The sequence below is a fragment of the Lissotriton vulgaris genome, chromosome 7 (genome assembly GCF_964263255.1).
Source record: "Lissotriton vulgaris chromosome 7, aLisVul1.2, whole genome shotgun sequence".
NCBI classification, from domain to species: domain Eukaryota; kingdom Metazoa; phylum Chordata; class Amphibia; order Caudata; family Salamandridae; genus Lissotriton; species Lissotriton vulgaris.
Window position 1 is genome coordinate 1,367,406,112 of NC_141695.1, and position 21,867 is coordinate 1,367,427,978.

Below are 21,867 nucleotides of genomic sequence, written 5' to 3' on the forward strand. Positions count from 1 at the left end.
CTATTGATAACTAAGTGACAAATACCATGCCATCATAAGTTTTTTGGAGAGCAACATGTGAAATTTTCTGCTTAGGACACCAAAAGCTGCAGGTACCAATAAAACCAGGCACCCCCACACACAATGAATAGGTTTGATTTGCTGATATGTTACAGATCTCATATCGCTGATGTATATGTTAACAGAGGCTACCACACAACGCAGTTAACCAGAACACTCGTAACGAAGGCCTATACATCTAAAAATCTTCAACTTGCATCCCATTGTATCGGATGGTCAGAAAGGAATGGACTCAGTTGATCATTGTATTTTTTTATTTTTCATATTAAAAAGCAGCGGAGAGCATCAACTCATCCAGAACCACACATCTACAGGAACAACTGACCCTTCAACCAGGTTCCACACAAAATATTTTTTTGACAACACAAATAGTGTTTATTATAAATAACCTGCGCCAGGCCGGTGCTTACACTTTAAAGTGTGTGGTTCTGTATGCTTCTGTGACCGTGCGCATACATACAGCTGTGCCTATCTGCAAGGACTACGTTTCTGGCCTGGCTTGCAGATAAATAAAATCTGGTGACCCAGCCACCATACTCTTACTTGCCATTGCCAGGTTTTGTCATTCATATATTTTATGTACACCAGGGTGTGTGTGTGAGCAAATGTCAGTGAGGGGTTTGTGAAAGAGTCATATCTGCTCAATGATGCTGTGTATGACTTTTTGACCTGTACTTTGTTCAACTGCCTTTCAAAGAATTAGCACTATTGCAAGAGTGGATGTGAAAAAATGGACATGGCAGAGTTGTCAGGATCTCTGCTCAAGAGAAGTCTCCCTACCATGACAGATGTTGATATTTAACATTTATTTACATATCATACATATTTACAGCATTATATATATAAAATGGTGCACACTAAAAGAACACACATGCCCCTTAGCATTCATTTCAAAGTATGTACATATCAGTCTCATGAAGTGTCAGCAGGCCTACTAAAAATATGAACATCAATGTGCAGCCTTATTGTTCCATCGACCTTCAGTACAAGAAACATAGGTGCCACATTTTCCCCAGACGGGGTTTCTGCGGTGGTGACCAGATTATTAGCAGGCAACTGAATCTGCTTTATCACCATGGATTTACTAACTATTCCTTATGGGTACAGGAGATTCCTGGTAGAGACATCTCCTGCATATAATTAAGAATATTAATTCATATATATGTACACTATTTGCACCTATTTACATTTTTAAACCTGCTCTTGAGACATCTGTGCATCCACACGCTCACACACACACACAGATCCCTGCTTTTCATGTTTGTTTTTATACTGTCCATGGTGCTGCGCACTTCACGTTTAATGAAAAGAATTTTAAAGCAGCTAAACACCAACCTTTGACAGTTGGTGTACTATGAGGCACTGCTAAATCATTATTTGCCACCATTATGCATCTAACGTATTGGAATAAGTTGATTTAGGGCTTTTAAAACATGATATGCTTACCATCTTAGCATAAAAACCAAGGTTAGTAAACAAATCCAAAACCCCCAAAGTTTCAGTTATGTTTCGTTTTTGACTTGACATACATAGGTCAACTCCCTCTTTGCTCCAAATTACAAGGAGTATTTTTGAGGAATGTGAAATAAATTTAAAGTTTGAACTTGAGTTCTTATTAGAAGGGTGATGCTCCCCCTTTCTGGCAGTACTGTCCCAACTGTGATGTGTGTGGCAGTGGGGGGAGCAGAGTGTAGCAATCATGGACTAAGTAAGGTTTCCAGGTGATCACAGAAGCATGGGTAGAAATCTTAAAGAATTAGCACCAGGGTATGGACAGCAGCCACTTGTTAATGGGTGAGGACAAGATATTAAATGTTGGAGATTAAAATAGAAGTATACCAATGCTATAAACCCCTGAATGGTAAGCAAAAGCTATGCCTTTCCCCCACCCCCTTACCAAGACTGTCCAGCAGCTGCCACAGTGCAGTAGATAGAGGAAGTGTAGTGGGAGGGCTTAAGGTGAGAGAATGGGCCGCCAGTAGAGAGAGGATTCCTTAGAACATCTCACCCCAGGGTCCTTTGGCACGTGGCGTGGCCCAGGCAGTAATAGGAAGGTCAAACTAACTTATGGGTGGGTCATAGGTAGGTAGTCAGTCAGGTATTAAGGGGGTCCTTATTCCCTGGTGGGATCCTATACGAGAGTTAGTGTTTTGGTTGTTTCCTGCCGTCCCTTCCCATTGTTAGGTTTCCTTGAAAGATTTAATTATTGAGGTAGCTTGAGCAGGCGGCGGGGGCAGCATAAGTTAGTGAGTGGGGGCAGAGGAGGCTTTTCTTCTGGTTCAGTTCAACCTATGGTTAGGATGGCCGCTTTCTTGGGAATGCAGGTTTCTCACTGCAACAAAAGGAAAGACGTTGTCCAGAAAAAGACAGGGGGTGATGCATTAGTCCAAAAAGGCTAGGTGCCGGTGGGTGGACACCTGCAGCTAGAAATAGGGGTTGGAGTGCAGGCAGTCACATCCAAAAGGGGAGGGACTGGCAGATCTTTAGGCAAAAGGGGAGTGGAGAGCAACAGTTTGGGATTTTGAAAGATGGGGTTGGAGAAGAGATATGATTAGACTACATTAAGTGGTTGATTGGTTCGGAGAATTCACAAACCGGGGGCGGCTTAAGGATGGGAGGGGATGGATAAATCCAAAGCATTAGCAAGGTGGGGACTGTAGAAAATGTAGTGTTTGAGATCTAGCTTTAGATCAGTCCTAATAAAGCACCCTTTGACTCTCTTATTGGTGGTCCTGGCTTAATGCTGTGTCATCATGCCCTAAGAGAGACGCTGGAGTGAGGGAGACGTAGAGAGAACAAAGAGCTAACGGAGATGCACTGTTTCTTGCCTACTTTTCTATTTTCGTGGTCCCCCATCACCTGAGTAGATCTGGAAAGGTCCAATATTTAATACCATTCATTTTTATTAATACTGAAATGGTGCGGCGATGGAGGGTCATGATGGGTAAGAGGGCTGTAAAGGTATCTCTCTTCTGAGAAGGGCAGAGCCACCGATGTGGGACTAATAGGCCCGGTTAACTTTAGTAACAGGGACAGTCATTCATTAGGGTTATCTGCAGAAGCCAGATTTTCCAGGGAAGCATGTTCCGCTGAAGATCCAGCAGAGCTGAGGAAGGAAGCTTAGCAAATCAGACAGAATGCCTAACCTGAGAAAGACCATGTCCTCATCCTACCGATCTTCATGAGCACAGGTGATTTTGTCAAAGAAAAGGAAGTAGCAAAACGCAACGTTTCACATAAATGGAAGTCCGAGGCTATAGCACGCTTTTGAGTTTGTGCATACACTCAGTGATGTAGAGAGCAGGATATTTGCATTTGAACACGAAACAACTTGCTCACAAAATCCTAAATAAAGAAAAAGACACCCCTATTTACTTTGTTCCAGGCTACTTTCTGCAATCATTTCCCGTTTTTTCTAGAGCGATTTAAAAATCGATTGAAAAAGGAAAAATTTGGACAGATCAACCCCGAATTTTCTGGAACATTTGTGGAATTCAGGGGTGAAGAGAAGCCATAGGGGTGGGAGGTGGCAAGGAAATCTTGATCAGCTATATAAGGAGTGGAAGCCCAGAAAGCAACTGTATTGTACAGACAAGTCATAGAACAAAGTTATAAGTACTTTGCAGATCTTTAGATCCCTCAGAACTGACCTTGTGGGGGTGTAGGAGATATTGGCTTGAAGGCTGAAAATTGTGCATGGCACTGCCCCACCTCCACTTTCACACCCATCTTGAAAGATATAGCCAGTGCATTAAAATGTGCAAAATAGTGCATTTCCCCCCTTTCCCAGCTAATAGCGCCAAGTAATTTAATCTTTCAGTATTTAAGTAACTGGACTCATGGTCCTACTCCCACTCAATATACATATTATAAATATATATATTAAAAAACTCTACTATTTGAAAAAATAAAAATAAATCTGCCAGTGGGGCAGAAAGTCCGATGTTTTAGCGTTCCCTCCACTTCCATGGCAGCATTCTTTACTCTCCGGGGTGGCACAAAGTTAAGTCCCCATGGGCAGAGATCCACCCGAGTAGATTCCATCAGAAGCTGCGATTCAACATTTTCCATCAGAGCGCTCTTTCCATGCTGGAGGTCAAGAAACAGAATTTTTCACCAGTTGTCTTTTCGGCAACCTAGAAAGGAGAAGAATTGAGTTTTAGGCAAGGTGCGACACAGGAGCCATGTGCATGATACACAACAACAGTTATGGTGACATGTGCACACAGAACAACAGCCACAGTGGTTCTCCCACCCAAAACAATTTAATAAAAGTTGTGTCTTCTTCGAGGTGACCTATTTGAGGACTGAGCGAGTAAAAGTCCACTTCAATCCCTGGAAATTCTCTATACAGAGATCAGTCACTGGCCTCCTGCTGGCCATTCCTTTTCCTAACACCTAGAACCCGGTAGCGAGGGCTTGGCCAGACACCACCTGGGACCTCCCAGGGCTGTGAGAGCGGAGCGGCGGACAAACAGCCAGCAGCCCTGATTCTCATTAAAGCAGCTCAGCTCTTGGGTTGGTGCCATGGGCTATGGGATGCAGGAGCTCTGCCCGCGCCGTCTTTCCGTGACGTTATGGTCCGTCTGGGGTGTGTCCGCTGCCGGCACTTACTCATATTTTCTTTGGAAAGCAGCTGGATTTAATTTCTCCAAAGGAAAAAGAGAGGCAGTCATTTCTAGACAAGGCTCTTGCTCTCTGATGTGTTTTTCAGCTTTTTGGGGGAAACAGTGATCACGGCGGGTGGCGAGGTGCCGAATGGTGTTTAGTGTGAGTATGTGTAGTTGTTGTGTCCTTTGCACAACTTCGGGGAAAAATCCAGCATCAATCCCCCTCTCACCATCCCAAAAAATAAATAAGATCAGCATGTACAATACTGCGAGGTAGACTCCACCACAGTTCTTGAGGCCAGTGGTAGGAATGAGTGAGAATCCACTGAAGTCTATGAAGCTAGTGATGGAGAAATTATTGAGACGGCTGATGAATAGGAGGTCGGTGATGTGGGAGTAGCAGACTTCATTGATGTTTATGATGATATTGATGTAAAATAAAGTGAGACTTGATTGAGGTGTGCGGGCATGTTATGTGAGAATGAGTGAGACCGATTTGATTGAGGAGTAGGAGGCCAATAATAAGAGTGGCTGAAATTCCATCAACGGCATGGAATGTCTGATAAAGGAATGGACTCCATTGAGCTGTATGCAGCTACTGGTATATGAATAAGTGAAACAATGTTGAAGTTTATGAAGCCAGTAAAGAGAGAATGAGTGAGGCTCCATTTAGGTGTATGACACAAAGGTATAGGAAGGAGTTAGACACCACTAAAGTTTGTGTGGCTGCTAATGTAGTAGTCAGTGGGATTCGCCTAAAACAGTTGAGGCTAGTGATAAGGAAAGGAATGGTCATTGTTACTTTTGAGGCGACATTGAGGGGTATGAGATCAATAGCATAGGCAAAGCAAATCCTTTAAAGAGGATACGGCCAGTGGGGTAAGCACGAATGAGATTCCACCTCAGTGTTTGAAGTAGCAGTTTTGAGGGATTTATTTTCAGCGCTTCGAACCATACCTTCAATTGAGTAGGGATTCCTCGGCCGAGTGAGGTCCACCGGTCTCCTCAATAGGAGCTGAAAGAGAAAGGAACACTTTAATTTGACTGCAACAGATGGACGCCTATGTTTTTTGCTCTTAAAAATAGCACTTGGGAACCAAGAGCAATATTCTATTTTCGTCTGTAGAAGGCAATTATTGGACACAGGATATACCTCTCATTTAATAACAGTTTTATTGGTTTTGCAAGGTTCATTCTGGATATAGCAAAACCAATATAACTGTAAGTACAGAAGTAACCTTATTTGTTATAATCTCTCTTATTATTCATTATCCTGTCTATCTTACCCCACAGTCCTTAATTAATGGTTTATAATTTTTTTAAATGAAACATCCTGAAATTTATATGTTCAAAGTCCCTTAAAAATGTTTTCTTGTACACTCGTTACATCGTTGGGATCCCTCTTTGTTGATTATTAGTTTTCTTCTGCCCAGAGACCTTTTAGCACCACAAAGTCAGGTCTCATCCAATGTGATCATTTAGCTAGCCATTCCTAATTATAATTGTCCACTCCCTGTCCAATGCTTGCTGAACAGACACAAATCTAATTCTAGTTATCAGTCGGACGTGCCAATTATATATCACTCACACACATATATGACCCTCCACATACTCCTCTGCTAGGGATTCAAGGGTCCGGCCGTCATTTCTCTTGGCAATAAATATTTCCACCAATGTGTTGCAGGGCTGGGCCAATGCTGTGTGAATGATCCAGAATCTTTTTTCAGTTTGTAATAGCATATGGTCAATCTTCGACCACCAACATAATTCCTATATCCATTGTGTTATATCATGTGCTGTGCCGCCTTCAAGCTCATTGCAATCTACCTTTTTGCAAGTATTAATGCATGCATCTGCTGCTAGATTTTTAGGGCAAGCCAATAATCCAAATAAAGATGCCTCTGGTTTCATCAAATCGGCCGCCAGCTACCTCAGAGAAGACCAGGGTTGCATCGAGCTTTATGGTTCCATTATAGGACAGCTTCAAACTATGTCGCAGAACCTAGCTTCAACACTTCCATACTTCAGGCCAAGACAAACTGCCCACTGGGTATAGTATATAGTTTGCCCAATTCTCTTAGGAGCCAAATAAGTTATTTGTAGAAAATGAAATTGCAGTTTAAGTTTCAACTTTGTACCACTAAAATAAATATATATATATATATATATATATATATATATATATATATATATATATATATATATATATATATATATATATATATATATATATAAGTAAAACTCGTCCAAGGAACTCCAGCACTGCCACAATAGTACGCAGATTTGAAAAGACGAAGAGAGGAACCCAGAGATGGTACCAAACAAAGTGCGTGTTTATTTCAGCTCAATTTCGCTCAGCATGCCCGCCATTACGCGTTTCGACAGTATCCACTGTCTTGGTCACATGATGTGATCGCAAAGCCACAAGGGAATTTATGTACAGCATCAATGACACAAAAGGTGGACTAAATGTAACCACCCACATGTATAAACAATGTTCTTAAGGGTTCAAGGAAACAAACAGGGGACTATACAAATAATTCATAGTTTTCCTGGTCTATATAGCACTGTAGAGAATGGCTTCTTTGATAAACAGCAGGTGAAGGATTGCAGGTCTATCAGGTTCCCTATCTCAAAGTTAGTCTTGCTGCTTCAGTGAATGCCCCATATTTCAAGAATTGTCCTAAGGGAATATTTGCATTACCACGGTGAAAGACAGTCATTCCTGACTCATCCTCCACTCATTGTAGCCACACCTCAGGTCCATACCGTTGCTTGTCTCCACATCAGTTCCTTAATTGGTATAAACCGAGCGTATGTCACTATGGAACCCGTCTTAGTTAAACATCTGCCCCCAGTGGCGTAACGAAAGTTGAGGGGGCCCACCTGCAAGGTGCATGGATTTAATCTGGAGCTCTCAGGCCTCAGTACTGTGCTGAGGGGGCCCCCTGCAGCTCGGGACCCCCCACACTGGGGGGATGCGGGGGCCTCTGTTACACGCCTGTCTGCCCCAACAGTACCGACCTACCATCAATAGTGTGCCCACTATTCTACTGGTCCCTTGAATACTAAAGAACAGATCAACCAATTCTCCCTATGTCATACCAGTTGAAACCATCCTAGCCTCCACTTACAAGCTCTCAGAAAACCACCAAACCCCCACTGGAGCTGTGCCGACATAGTACAGCCAAAATATAGCACTCCTAATCCCCTTCATCTGTGAGCATACACCGTTTGGGATCTACCAGCGCCCCATAATAATCCAATTTTAACTATCTAGCTCATTAAGAATGCTCTAGGCAACGGCACTGGTACGTTGGTAAAATCTTGGCCTCACTTTCATCTTCGTCAACCCTATCCTCCTGGCCGTTAAAAGCAAGAGTTTCCTCCAGAATGGAACAGGGCAACCTAGAGCACCCTTGATGTTTCCTGTAAAGAGATCGGAATCAGCATGGTAGATCTGGATCCCGAGAGATCACACAGTAGCGTATTAACAATTAATGAGAATATTGCTGGATGCATTGGAATCTTCAGCCAGCCAAGTCGGGCGTGAGCACAACTTGTTCCAATGAGCATTTAGCCCTGAGTATTTTCAGAATTTTTTCAGAATTCCCACTGTGCGAGCCAGACTAGTTTTTTTTAAGTCCCCCACCCACCCAATGTATGACAAGATATAATAAATATACAGCAAAATCGTGTGCGTAATGTCAGCCACCATCATACCCCTTGGGTGTACTCTTCGTCTAAGGCTTAGACCAAGAGTACACCCAAGGGGTATGATTTTACAACAGGGATACATTTGATTAGACTCTAAGCAAATGTATCCCTGTTGCAAAAATTGACGGAGACAAGACACAGGCCTGGCGTGTACCTCTTCCGTTAGAATATGTGCGCAATACATCCCGGCTTATACGGATCCTTGTAGTGGGTCGAGCACAAAGATATTAAGTTATTTTTATTCCAAACCGGTCATAAATGAAGGGACAGGAGTCAAAACAACCAGTGGCTTTATTTCAACAATATTAACAAAGCCTACCAAGGCATGGTCATAAATTAAGTATAAAAACGAGTGTAGTCTTCTAAGATGGTGTTCCTGTATACTTATTGTATAATCATCCTTTAGCTATATATTTCCTGTTGTTCCAATGTAGTTTTACCGCTGTAGTTTTTAGATCTCCTTTTGCAGCACATTTAAATGAAAGACCTATTGTTACTATTTCTTTAACTTTTACATAAAGAAGGCTTTAGCTGCACCCTTAGCAGTAGTATCCTCCCATTTTGTGGTATTTGCTGTATCATTCCACCAATTCTAGAGTGCTTGCACTGGACTTCATGAGGGTTTTTCTTTACATCTCAAAAATACACAGAATCATAATACTTCATTACATTCTTTATGTCATAGATTTTTTGTATGCAGAAAGCAATCTTTCTGTTGTTGTTTTTTTTTTCACTGCAGGAGGCGTTTTTTTCTATAATTCGTATAGTTAGGGCTCAAATTGCCAGCCTGGCTTATTGGCTTGTTACACAAGTGGTTTCTGATGGCCTACAGGGAATGAGTGACAGGTAGTGGAGAGAGTTGAAGGCGGGTCCGATGTGTGACAAACTAGGAGTGTAAATATAAAAAAATGCAGACGTACATCTTTGAAACAGATGCGTGCACGAGCCATACGGGAGCGTGAGCTTTCCTTCACACCTGCTTGCTGAACTCAGCAGGGGGCTTAGGTCACTGTTTGGAATCACATTTGGGAAGGTATTTAAGAGACATTTGCTCATCTCGGGGAGTCGCAGTTCTGCTGCTCGTCTCTCTCTCGCGCTTGCCGCCAGCGACAGCCATTTCCACAGACACCTCTCGTGGCCCGGTCTCCGGTTACCGGCCAGCCAATGGGATCCAGAGATTTTTGCCTGATGAGATATTAAAGAGAGTGGCAGCTGCGCGCAGACAGCAGAGCCAGAGAGATGAATTTACGACGCGATAATCCACCTCGGCTGCGGTGCGGGGTGTTTATCTGGTGGTGCAGAGCTGATAAAATGCATGGGACCCTGGGTGCTTTCTGCACCTAGGCTGGGGACTATGGTAATGGTGCAAGGAGGGACAACACCCCCTCCTAGGGGTGGTGGTCCTTTGGGAAGCAACTTCCAATTCATGAATATTCTACTCTTAATAACATCTTTTCCAAACACCAGTACATCCCAGTGCATTAATTCCTCCTCCTCGGACAATTCCCTATATGAACATTTCTGAAAGACCCGAGGCCGAGAAAGATAATTCTTCTTTCAACACTTAGAGAAAACACACCATTTACCATCAAGTGAATTATGGAATTATTAGCTTCCAGGAAGAACTCATAACTCTAGGGCCTTATGTACGAGTACATTTTCCCACAGACACAAAATGGGTAAAACCCTTTGATCCATCTGGTCAATAGGAACCCTGCTTCGCTTATCATAGGAAGATCAACCACTGTAGTTAACCCGTTAAGTGCGGCGCACGTTCAGCGGACGCCGCGTGCAATACCTCGGTAGTGCTGTGGCCGTCCGCTGAACGTCGCGGCCCCGCCCGCGCAATAGAACGTTCCGCACCAGCGCGGAACGTTCAGCGCAGCGGAGAGAAGAGACACCATTCGATCCAGGAGAGTTTGGGTGAAAACCAGAAATGGAGGAGGTAGTTACGTGTGTGCTAGAATAATTTTTAAGTGTCCTATAGAATTGGGAATTCAGTGTGCTTTTATGATGGAAAAAAAATCGCACCCACATGGTAATTTCTCCATTCCATGAGGTTTATCTTGCAATTATATGGTACTGGGTCTGATTCACTGCACAGTAATGGTAAAATCACATCTGATTTTAGAATGACCCCCAGTACTAGCTACTCAGAATGAGACCCAACAGCTAGAGGTACATACAAATACAGATTGAATTCATGTCTACATTAATTTTGTTAAAGTAGATCATGCGTAGAAAGGGGTTTCAGAAACGCTACACCTGGTCTCTGTCATGGAGCTTGCGGCACGACAATGGTCTTCTTCCATTCAATAGCTTCTCAAAGGTGCTGGTGCTTTCAAAAATCCCAACTAAATCAGTTATAAGAGGACATGTCATGCCTGAAAAGACAGGCTACTGGCAATTGTACTGGTGTCTACAGTTTGAAGTTGGGATTTTTTCCAACAACTACATTATTTTTCAAGGAAAAATTAAAAGTTCAGTTCAACGGCTTGAAGATCTAGGGATTTTGGCATTAAAATGAGCTTATCTGCGTTGCAAATCAATTTCACTGATGTGTATATATCCGATGATATTTGTAACATCTACGTATCACTTATGGCTTTTTACCCTCTGTACTTTCATGCACAGAACTTCTGTATGTGTTCTTCTGTCATTGCTTCGCACTGGAAGGCTTCTATTAATATTCACACACAGTTAATTAATTTAATAAGATATACTGTTAAGAATGTAATGCCATAATAAGTGTTCTTTCATGGTGGAGAGTCATTAAATGATGTTTTTCTAGGGGTCGTGCTTTATTGGATAGTCCCATTATTATAAATCGTAACTGGTTTTGTAAGGCCTCTTATGCATTTTATATAAAAAAATAGAAAATTGACAAAACAGACTGTCCCTCCACGATTGAAGCAATTCTCATTATAAAAACAGGACCTTGAAATGAACTCTCTCTGGAATCAGGTCTATTGGCCACTGTGGAGGTCAGACTAAAACCTGGGTGGAGCTCTGAAATGAGCACCAGTGGATTGCTAACAGGGGTGAATACTTACTGGTGAACTTCTCCTTCTTCTTGCATCTTCGGACTACGAGGAACGCGCCGATGGCGAACACCAGAATTAAGACGCCTGCCACGCTGCCAACCACAGGCCACAGCCACGCATACTCCTTTGGAGCTATTTCCGTGCCTGTGTGGAGAAAACCAAACCAGGAGGGGTATGAAATACATGCTTTCAATTCAACCCAGAGCTGACTCCACCCCACACTGCAAGAGGCTCATTTCCAACCCTTTAGCCCAGGGGTCCCTCTGAAGTGTAAGTGGATAATACAAAATGTAATTAAATTAAAAGAAATTGAAAAATGTCTTCTATTGACGATTATATCCTCCCACCCAACCAGTCAATGAATGAGAAAACTACCCCAGTTCTAATTTACATAAGAGGTGACCTCCGAGAGACTTATGGGAATGCCCCTGTTTGAAAGACTCAGCATCCACTGGTCTTTTGGCACCACCTCAGTCTCAAACAGAACATCCCTGTTTTTTGGGCGTGATTACTTTTCTTACACAATCATTCTGCCTGTATGTGTTATAGCCCCTGGGCATGCACCATGCCAGAGTCCCTAGGGACGTTGTGAGAAGACAAGGGTTTAAGGACTGAATGGACCCAACTCCCTGACTCTACTTTAGCTATAGCGTAATAATTTGGAACCTTCTGCTAAACTGTGCAAGGCACTTCCTGGAAGTCCCACCGACTCTCAAGTAGTGTGCAGGCCCGTGCTCGTTCAAAACGGAACATCTATTTAACTTGTTAAAAATGTGCCCTTTTGCAAAGGCATGAAACAGATGAACTTTTAGGGTATCATTTATGAGATAAACCACATCTTATCACTTTGAAAATATGCATCTGCGGTACAATAGGTAAAATAAACTTTAGGTGCTGTTTTTTCGCATTTCATTTTTTGCTAATATCTAATTTATAGGGAGCTTCTGCAATCCAGGCAGGAGATGACCAATCCTTGCCCCACAATTCTGCGCTATGGTTCAGGTAGCTATCTCAAAAACTTTCTTAGTGCTCTAAGCAAGCCAAAGCCTTTTGCAGCTATTTTTTACATTGGGTTGTCATGGAAAGCTTGTCATCGAGCCAAAAGCCAATCATCTTGACTTCTGGTTTTGGGTGGGTTGATTGCTAAGATTCACTCTCATCCGTCTATTGGGGTTGCTTCCCACCATTAGCTCAGTGTTTTCACCATTTAAGTTGAGGCTGCTTCTGCCATCCAGTCTGCCACATGTTTGAAACAATAGCTAAGTTGGTTGGAGATGTTTTCAGTTTGTGAGGAAAGAGAGATGATAATATGCGTATCATCGGCGTAAAATATGGAGGTAATTATGATCTTCGTATGTGAGGTTAATATACAATTTGAAAAGGGTTGGGCTTTAGGTAGAGCCCTGTCAGTGCAGACCCTGGTGTGTTCAAGGACTCCCATACTCTATGTTATGCCGCTGAAGAGCCCCCCGCCGGTGGGCATCATACTTACATGAGCCGCAGAAGTCACTCTTGGGCGCCTCTCTGCAGGTCCCACAGTTCATGCACTTGCCCAGATCGGAGCTCCACGTCTTTCCTTGGGCGCATTTGGTGCCTGAGAGGAAAGAGCAGGAGCCAAGGAGGTGGAAAGAAAGAAAAGAGGGGGAAATGAAAGCGAACAGAGGGATATGCCAGCAAGCAAGGGGACAAAGGGAGGCAGAAAAGATGATGGGAGAGAGAGGGGTGGTGTGTGAGAAGATAAAGAAAAAGGTGGGGCGATTGGGTGAAAAAGGGGATCAGAAAAGAGAAAAGTGGGTGGAAAATAGAGGAAATTTAAAAAATGATGAGAAAAGTAAGCAGGAGGAGAACGGTGATGTGAGAGGGGGTTTAAAAGGACAGAGAGAAGAAATAGAAGAGAAAAAGTGGCAAATAAAGAGAGGAGAGAATACAACAAGAGAGTTTAATGAATCTACGTGTACATTTTAATTTGTCAACAATTAAGATATCATTTAAGAGCATATAATGAGGAAGCAGGTGGAAGAGAATGCACTCCCACTAAATGCAATAGACGTGAGGCAGACAGAAGAACTACCCAGAACCATGGAACGACACACAATGAGTGGTCTATTAATGCGCGTTACACACATTTATATGGCATGTACCGCTGATATGGCCTCACAGCGCCATTTTGGTTTGGAACTTTCCAGCAAAAGTTTTGAGGATTTGAGAGCAGCCGGGTGTTGTTGTTCAGTTGTAGCAGGCTGCTTGAGGATATTTTGATGTTTTGTTGTTGATGAATAGATGTGTTTTAAATTAGTGGAGTGTGGCCAGAGGGCTGACCAGGTTGCTTGGGTGCTAACTGGATTAACTTGGCTAGCGTATTGACCGACGGGTTTGTATGTGTGTGAATTAACTGGTCATGCTGGATGATGCAGAGCCCCACTAGCCATCCGCTGGCTTCGCAGGACCTTATAGGGTAGGCCTGTGTTCTCTTGTATTGTGGTTTGAGGTGATCGCCTGGGTATATACAGTAAAGAGCTTGCTGAAATGCACCTATAGAGCTTTGAAGGGTGAACTTAAATGCACAAAGTAAAGAAATTGTACAAACGCGAGCATTTTAAGGAATCTGTGACTATCCTACATTTCTTCTAATCTTTGTGTTCTCCTTAAAAGTGAGAAATTTCCTCAAGATATGAAACCAAGCACGCAGCAGTGGACTCTCAACGTTGTCAGGAGTGGCTTGTTGAATCAGGCACATGGAGATTGGCGTAGCCAAGAATACACGTGATGAGTCAGGGCCCCAACTCTTGAAGTGATGTGAGATAGGTATTTTGGGCAGTGATGTCAGTGGGTGATTTGGATATTTTGGGGTGTTAAGTCATAGACAGCCCAGGTGTTGGCAGCGAGGTGGGCTCCAGTGTCCGTCGTCAGTCCCAACAAACAACTGAAGGCCCAGATTCAGCAGTACAGAACGAATATTAGCCGCGGCGTCACAGGGCTGGGCATGCGGATGGTATCCAAGACCAAGGATCAGCTAACACCAAGGCTGGTCCAGCCTGGGCACTGGGCCAGCACCTAACAAGAGGCGGCTCCTGGGCCTTCCACTTGCTACAACCGGCTGTGAAGACCATGGTACCAAGGCTGGAGGCTAAATTTGCAGATTACTTAATACTTATGTGAGAGATCTTCCAGGGGCTTGTGGAAAAAATCAGGATTGTTAGGAATGAGTGATGGTCCACTGAAACATGAGAGCAGTGAGTTACTGGGACCAAGAAACTCTGGAGCAGGAAGGGCACGGCTACACGAACACCTGGACACAGAGGCAAGGATGTGAAGCAGACACAGGCAGGACCACATGAACCATGGAACACAGACTCGTGGATGGGAAGGCAGACACAAGCAGGACCACATGAACCATGGAACACAGACTCGTGGGTGGGAAGGCAGACACAAGCAGGACCACATGAACCATGGAACACAGACTCGTGGATGGGAAGGCAGACACAAGCAGGACCACATGAACCATGGAACACAGACTCGTGGATGGGAAGGCAGACACAAGCAGGACCACATGAACCATGGAACACAGACTCGTGGATGGGAAGGCAAACACAAGCAGGACCACATGAACCATGGAACACAGACTCATGGATGGGAAGGCAGACACAAGCAGGACCAACAGAACAACGCTAAGACACCGAGACATGGATGTGAAGCTGGCACAGGCAGGACCACATGAACAATGGAACACAGACTCACGGATGTGCAGCAGACACAGGCAGGGCCACGTGAACACTAGGGCCCAGAAACATGTAGGTTTGGAAAATGGGGAAGGGAGACACAGACTCTGACAAGAGTGACCTTGACAGTAGGACAGAGAGGTAACAAACACTGGAGAAGAGAGACAGCATGACACTAATCAGACTCTTTCAGCAGGAAATCCTACATCTGTGCAGAATAACGCCCAGAGCAATACAGGTCCATACCCTATACTTAACGCAACACGACCCAAGCAAAGTGTGAGACTAAATGAAGTGCTTGAGACTAGAAGCTTGGGGAATGGGTGAGATTCCTCTGAGGTGTGGGATGTCATCGGTTACTTCATGTGATAGGGAATATATTAGTCTGGCCTTGCGGGACTGTCGGATAGGGGAATATGTGGGAATCCTGTGAAGAGTATGAAGTTTTTCACGCAGGAAACAAGTGAAACCTGAACTGAAATGGAAAAGGCAGTGATATAGGGGTGGCCTGAGGCCTTTGTTAAATCATGCATTTACGTATGGCTTCATAGTGGAAAGGGCCTCAATTGCTTTATAGGAACAGTAGAAAGCCTGGAGCTGGTAAGAGGACGAGAAGTGTGGACGGATGGGAAAGTTTGCAGGAAGAGTTGATAGTAAGGAGTCAGCCACAGGCCTCAGGGAGCAGGACAAGGTGCTGTGGCTAGAGTGGAGGTAGTGGATAGAAGGTCCCTTTCCATCAGGCACCTGAAAAACAGCAGCCAAAAGTTATTCTAACAGAGTCACATCCAGATGTCTCGGTTTCCTTGTTGAGGGGTATGGTGAGGTGAAGAACATTCCTACAGCGATTGTGGCAAGTGCTCGGATGAAAGATCCAGGGTCCATATGATGAGACGGAGAACAGATTTGGAAAATAATACTCACTTTGATACGAAGCCAATGGATGGCTTTCACAGCCACTGATATGTGATCTGATCTGGCAACAGGACACGTTGAAGAGCAGAGGCTGCTCCTCAAGGAAGCAATCATGGAGCGGCTATGGAGGAGTCGGGAAACTCAGCCCAGGGTGAATGTGACCAGAGCTACACAGAGGAAATAATAATAATAGAAGCAGTGAAAAGATTTGCCCTCTGCGGAGCTTGTAGTGGTTTTCCGATCTGCATGGCTAGAAAAAAAAGGATTTGAAGGTGGTTTGGTAGGTGATGTGAGGGCCTGGTGATCTACTGTAGGTAAGAAGAAAGCTGCTCTGGTTGGAAGCGGAGGGGAGGAGGAAAGAAGGATTCTGTGGTGCAAGGGTGATGTTTAGGGACATGGACGGACATCGATGGATGGACATCAGTGAGGCTTATGTTAAAGTGGACCATGGTGCTCAGTGCCGAGATACAAAGCTAGGGTTGGGTATTATCTGTCTACTGAGGAAGGAATAGACATTCCAGTGGCATCCAAGAGGACTTCCGGCAGCTCAAATGAATGTTCAGGAGCAAGGGAGGCAGGGTTGTACCCGAGGCAACGCTGTGCCACATGAGATGGGGACAGATCTTGAAGATCGCTTCCATATAAACTGGTCATTACTAGGCAAGAATGAAGAGAATCACTAGATCACTTCACCTCCAACGGTCTTAAGGGAGGGGATAACAGAAATCTGAGGCCTGTGGTCAGCAGTGTGAATGCCGCTGAGCAAAGAGGGGCGTAGATAATAAAGCATGGCGAGGACCCTCGTCAACAACCCATTAAGTGGCTTTCATAGCAATGCATTATGGGCAGAAGCCAGATTTGGAGGAACAGAGCAGATAGGGAGAGTCAATCAGTTCATGGAAATGTTATGAAGAATGATGGAGACTCCACTTTAGTGCTTGAAGCCAGGGACGGAGAATGAGACAAGCTCCACTAAAGTGCGTGAGGCCAGTGACCAGGAACGAATAAGACGCTTTGAAGCACGTGAGGCTAGTTTGGGAGATCAAATGATACTCTATTCAAGTGTGCTGGCCCATTTACGTGAAATGAATGAGTCTACTGAAGTGCACGAGGCCAGTGACAGAATAGGAGTGAGAATCCAATTAATTGACGGGCCAGTGACCGGTAATAGGCGAAGTCGTACTGGCCAGTGATTCAGTGACTTCGTGGAGCAAGCTATCAAATTACTAGGAGCCCACCCAAAGTCATACGTGGCTTCAAGAGCATGAACCAAGCCATCAAAATGTATACATATTAATTGTGCAACAAGTATCTTGTGAAAATATGATAAAGACTCTTCAAAATAGTGTACTCCTTTGCCAAGCGGCATCATTTCACTTGTGGCCTATATTGTTATTATAGATAGAGCAAACTTACATTCTATTAAAGCATATACAAGAAAGGTTTTTGTCCAGCATAAATTATGCATAGAATTATTTGAAGATGCTCTCAAATGTGATTTTTATGGAAAGGGAGGTATACTAAAACAAATTAATTGCCTAGCATCACACAATTTGGTAAAGAATGGAGCTTGGATTAAAGCCAAGATTTCCAATTGCACAGTGTGCAGTTCAGTTACTAGAGTGATATTGTTCTCCTTTCGTGCCCCATCCTATCACAGTGCAATCCACCCCAATCTCTGTTACTTTAGGTCTCAGACAGGTGGAGAGATTCTACACATCAGTGAATCTGCAAAACAAAGGTCTCAGGTCTTTATTGTGGCAAAAGTGAAGTGACAGACTTCAGCAAAGAGTTTGCACTTTGCTTTTTTAGGTCTCAAATGTACTGTCTGTTGCAAGATGTTGTGTAAGCTTATAGCTTGCCATTTTTTACCAGTGGTTGACTGCATTGTCACTCATTTGCTTGCTTCTTATTTGAGGACTTGTGTGGTACTTTGCTTCCCCATTGTGCGATTGTCCCTTTTCCCCTGCCCTGGAGCATGAACACATTACTATGTCCTTACACTGCTCGTTTTTGTGCTACTTTTCTATTTTTAGTTAAGCACTCTATGAACGTACATGTGTTTTCCAGCTGTCTCCCTTGTGTGCTTCTCTGGCCCCTGTCTCTGTGCTGCTCTGACTCGCCACATGTTTCTGTGTCCACATGTTACTCCGCCTTACCTCCTGCTTCTGTGCTCCCCTTATGTCTATGTTGCTCTATATCACCCTGTGCTTCTGTGCTCCCCCATGTTGTTGCCATCCCCCATGTTGCTTCCCCCACTTGCATCCCGTCTTTTGATTGCACGTCCTTCACAGGTGTTTTTTTGTTGCTGTTTTTAGTTACTGATCCTACTCAGACTGGTGATGCGAGTACTGTGGAGGTGCTTAGACGAGGGTAAAGCGTCTGAAAAATCAGTAGCATAACAGCCCTCACATCACTCTAGCCTAGGACATCCACACGATCACCTGTCTAACACCCGTGTCACCCTCCTCTCAGGTGAGAGCGCCAACCAGACCGAGGAACGGCTGGCTCGTTTTCTGCTCCAGGGTTGCAATGGACGCCCAGAAGAGCCAGTCCAGGCATACGGCTTGTGCCAGGCTCGCCGACCTCTGCAACCCACGCCGGTGCTTTAAATGGGCAGGTACTGTCCGGTATAGCACTGCACTCATTTAACATGAAAGCTAGAGCACTTGCCCTGACTGCAATATATTTAACGGGAGAGTACCGGCACTTTATAGAATGAGTACCTGCACTTCTATGTATCAATTTAAAGCACCGACCCCACCCCATCAATGAACTGGCGAAGGACCAGGCACTCTGCAGCCCGAGGGAGGAGCTCCCTGCACCTCTGGCTGCTCCGAGGCAGGCAGGGAGCGGGCAGGCCTCCTTCCCCAACCTCCCCCCCTGAGGAGCAAAAGACATTCCTTCCAGATGAAGAAACACCATTTCAAAGAGGGTGAATCAGAGGCGCCCTGATGACACATCCTGCAGGCCAGGAAGAGGCTGAAGGGGGGAGGATCAGGGCCTTGCAGGCACACCACCTCCACCCCTCCCGCCCTCCCCGCCTGCGTCTTTATCTCTCCTCTCATCGCTCCGCACACACTCCATCCACACCTGTCGAATTCTTCGCATTCCTCGACCCTGCGGGCACCCACGCCGATGCCACATGCCCTCCAATATACATTATCCCTTCCTTCTACTACAGAAGCGGGGCCCGCACACTGCTCTCTCTGTCAATTCACCTCAATTCTTAGTGGCTTGTACCACCCTTGCTTTAGCTACAGGTTCCCCTCCAAATAAACCTCTGACTCGGGGTTGCCTACACAACCCTCAGGCTGACCTCTGAACTGACGCCTCACGTTGTGCCTCCGCAGTAAAGCGTCCTATCAAGCGTCGGCGAGGTTCATCGTGTACGTCAGAGGGGCCTCAGGTGACCCCATCAGAGGGGCCTCAGGTGACCCCTCGCGCACTCGCGTATTACCTCAAAGGCAGAAGTGTCCCACCCACCTATACATTCATTCAGGGTGGCAGATTGAAGAGATGGATGAGTGTGTGAATGGATAGGGTGGTCAAAGGATGGCAGACTTGATGGATGAGTAGATGGATAACTGGGTGAAAGGATGTCAGAGTTAAAGGGATGGATAGGTTCAAGGCCAGGGAAAAAGATGGTAGAGGAAAAGGAGGGACAGTGAGTGGATGAACGGATGCATGAATGGATGAACGGGTGAAAGGGTGAAAGGGTGAAAGGGTGGCAGGGTGGATGGATGGAAGAGTGGAAGAGTGGACAGGTGATTAAAATGAGGAAAGATTTAATGAGATAAACCAGAGAAAAAAAAATCAATGCATGACAGAACATTAAGGTGAAATAATGAATTCCAGTGGGTCAGTAGAAGGCTAAAAGGATGAACTGGTAGATTGAAGGTAATAGGCAGCACTTCTGGGTTGGGGTGGGATCACTTGCCTCAGTTGCTTGGTGCCATCAGAGCTTTTATTTCAACGAGCGGCTCTAGGCGGCCTTGGGCAGGGAGCGTAGGTAGGGGGCCCCGGAGGAACGCAGGCGCGGAGGCCAGTGAAGAGGGGGGGGGGTCAGGGTGTTTGGAAGTGGAACAGAGCCGGAGGCCGCCAAATCCCTGCCAGGGGCCGCCACACAAGTATGTATCCATCCTCAGAGGATTATTATATTAAGGATATATATTGGCGTGGTGGCCCCTGGGGTTTGGTGGCCCTGTGCAGGTGCACAGCTTGCACATGCCTAAGGCGTCCCCTGGTGGGGGTATTTTTATTATCTGGCTACACCCTCGCTCATAGGGGCCTTCGATGCGCCCTCGTCTCCGTGTTGGCTCTAGCTTCCATCTACCGGTCACCCCCTTCTCTCAACTCCCGCCACTCCCAAACACCTCAGTGCTCCTTCATCTGTACCTGACCCTTCATCCCACCATCACCCTCATGCTCTCGACACTTGTCTCCCTCCCCTGATCCCTCCGTCGCCCCCGTCCACCCTCTCTTTGCTCCCAGCAGCAGCATGCCATGACCCCAGCCGCCCCCGCAGATTCCACCAGGACACCGAAAACCGCTCTGACTCACTCGCACGTTCCCGGCCCTGCAGAAAGAGGTGACTCTCCCTACCCTCTATCCTCACCCCCATCCGAGAGTTCCCCCCTCCCGTCCGGTGGAGAAACGGCTGAACTCCGAAGAACACGCGGATAAAAGTCACCTTTTACTTTTGTGCATCAAGCCCAAATAAAGTCCTGCTCGGTGAAGATGCAGAGGGCAGAAAACAGCAGTCTGTCTGACACCGCGTGGCACCGTGAGAAGTGAACCCCACATTTCCCAAACACAGGGGGCTTCATCTTACAGGACCATTAACCCGACACAGAATATAGTTCAATGTCAATTGGGGGTAGAAATAGGTACCCTAGAGTGCCCCTTGGCACCAGTGGCACAGCTTTCTTAACCCAGGTGGCCGGTACAGAAAGTAAACAGGGCAAAAAGGTTTTTTTTTGGTATTTATTTACGTTTGTGTTTGCACTTCTTGCCTGTCCTGTAGGCCTTCAGTAGCAAACAGGGGACTTCTGGGGGGAAAGGGGCATCAGTCCTGTGATATGATTGTCTTACGCATCAAGTGTGATGTCATTTCCGCTGCCCCTGCCTTTTTGGTCTCTTGTCAGAATATCGAGGGCAAAAATAAAATGGGACATAAGTACGGAGGGCCAAAATATCACAAACGTAAAGTATACAAAGTTAAGTATAGAGTTACTTTTCTTAACTCCATAACTACATACCTTGAAGATATATATTATCCGGGTCTGGTGGATAAGGGGACTAATGCTCCACTGTAGGGGCCTGTGTTTGACCTCATGGCCACAGGTTCAAATCCCAGGGGTCCACTCAGCCTTGCATCCTTCTTAGGTAAATAGAATGAGTACCATTGAGTTTGGTAACAATAATTGTTATTCAGTGCCAGTGTGCCCTTGGGTGAATGTGCACTTTATAAATACACGTTATGTTATGTATAAGATTTGAAAATCTCAGGTTTACTATAAGAATGTCTAACCTCTGAACATTTGTTCTTAAGTGTGGCTCACGAGCTACCACCTCGTGAAGGCCAAGCAGGGGTGTTGCTTCAAGGACACCACATTGTAAGCCGGGGGAGGGGGTGCAGCCATTGAAGTCATTTCACAACGGAAGCCGTATGGTCTTATTTTTCTTCCCGAATAATGTGCTGCCAGATGAGGAACAGTCATTGCTGGAGGGTACGGTTATTAAATGCATCTATAAGAACCTCGTGGCCACCCAGGACACGGTGAAAGGCTGCACTACTTGAAA

The 21,867-nt window shown here is 45.1% G+C and overlaps 1 protein-coding gene across 1 annotated transcript in view; it reads right to left on the minus strand.

Moving 5' to 3' along the window:
• Positions 1 to 296: 296 nt before the first annotated feature.
• The window catches only part of TNFRSF12A (TNF receptor superfamily member 12A), a 33,999-nt gene continuing 12,428 nt past the window's right edge, over positions 297 to 21,867 (minus strand). The window contains exons 2-5 of the mRNA XM_086932067.1: positions 12,924 to 13,025; positions 11,441 to 11,575; positions 5,628 to 5,685; positions 297 to 4,196 (exon numbers count right to left, since the gene is read on the minus strand). Of these exons, the coding sequence (XP_086788193.1) occupies positions 5,630 to 5,685; positions 11,441 to 11,575; positions 12,924 to 13,025 (293 nt within the window). The 3' untranslated portion in view covers positions 297 to 4,196; positions 5,628 to 5,629. The remainder of the gene's footprint in view (positions 4,197 to 5,627; positions 5,686 to 11,440; positions 11,576 to 12,923; positions 13,026 to 21,867) is intronic.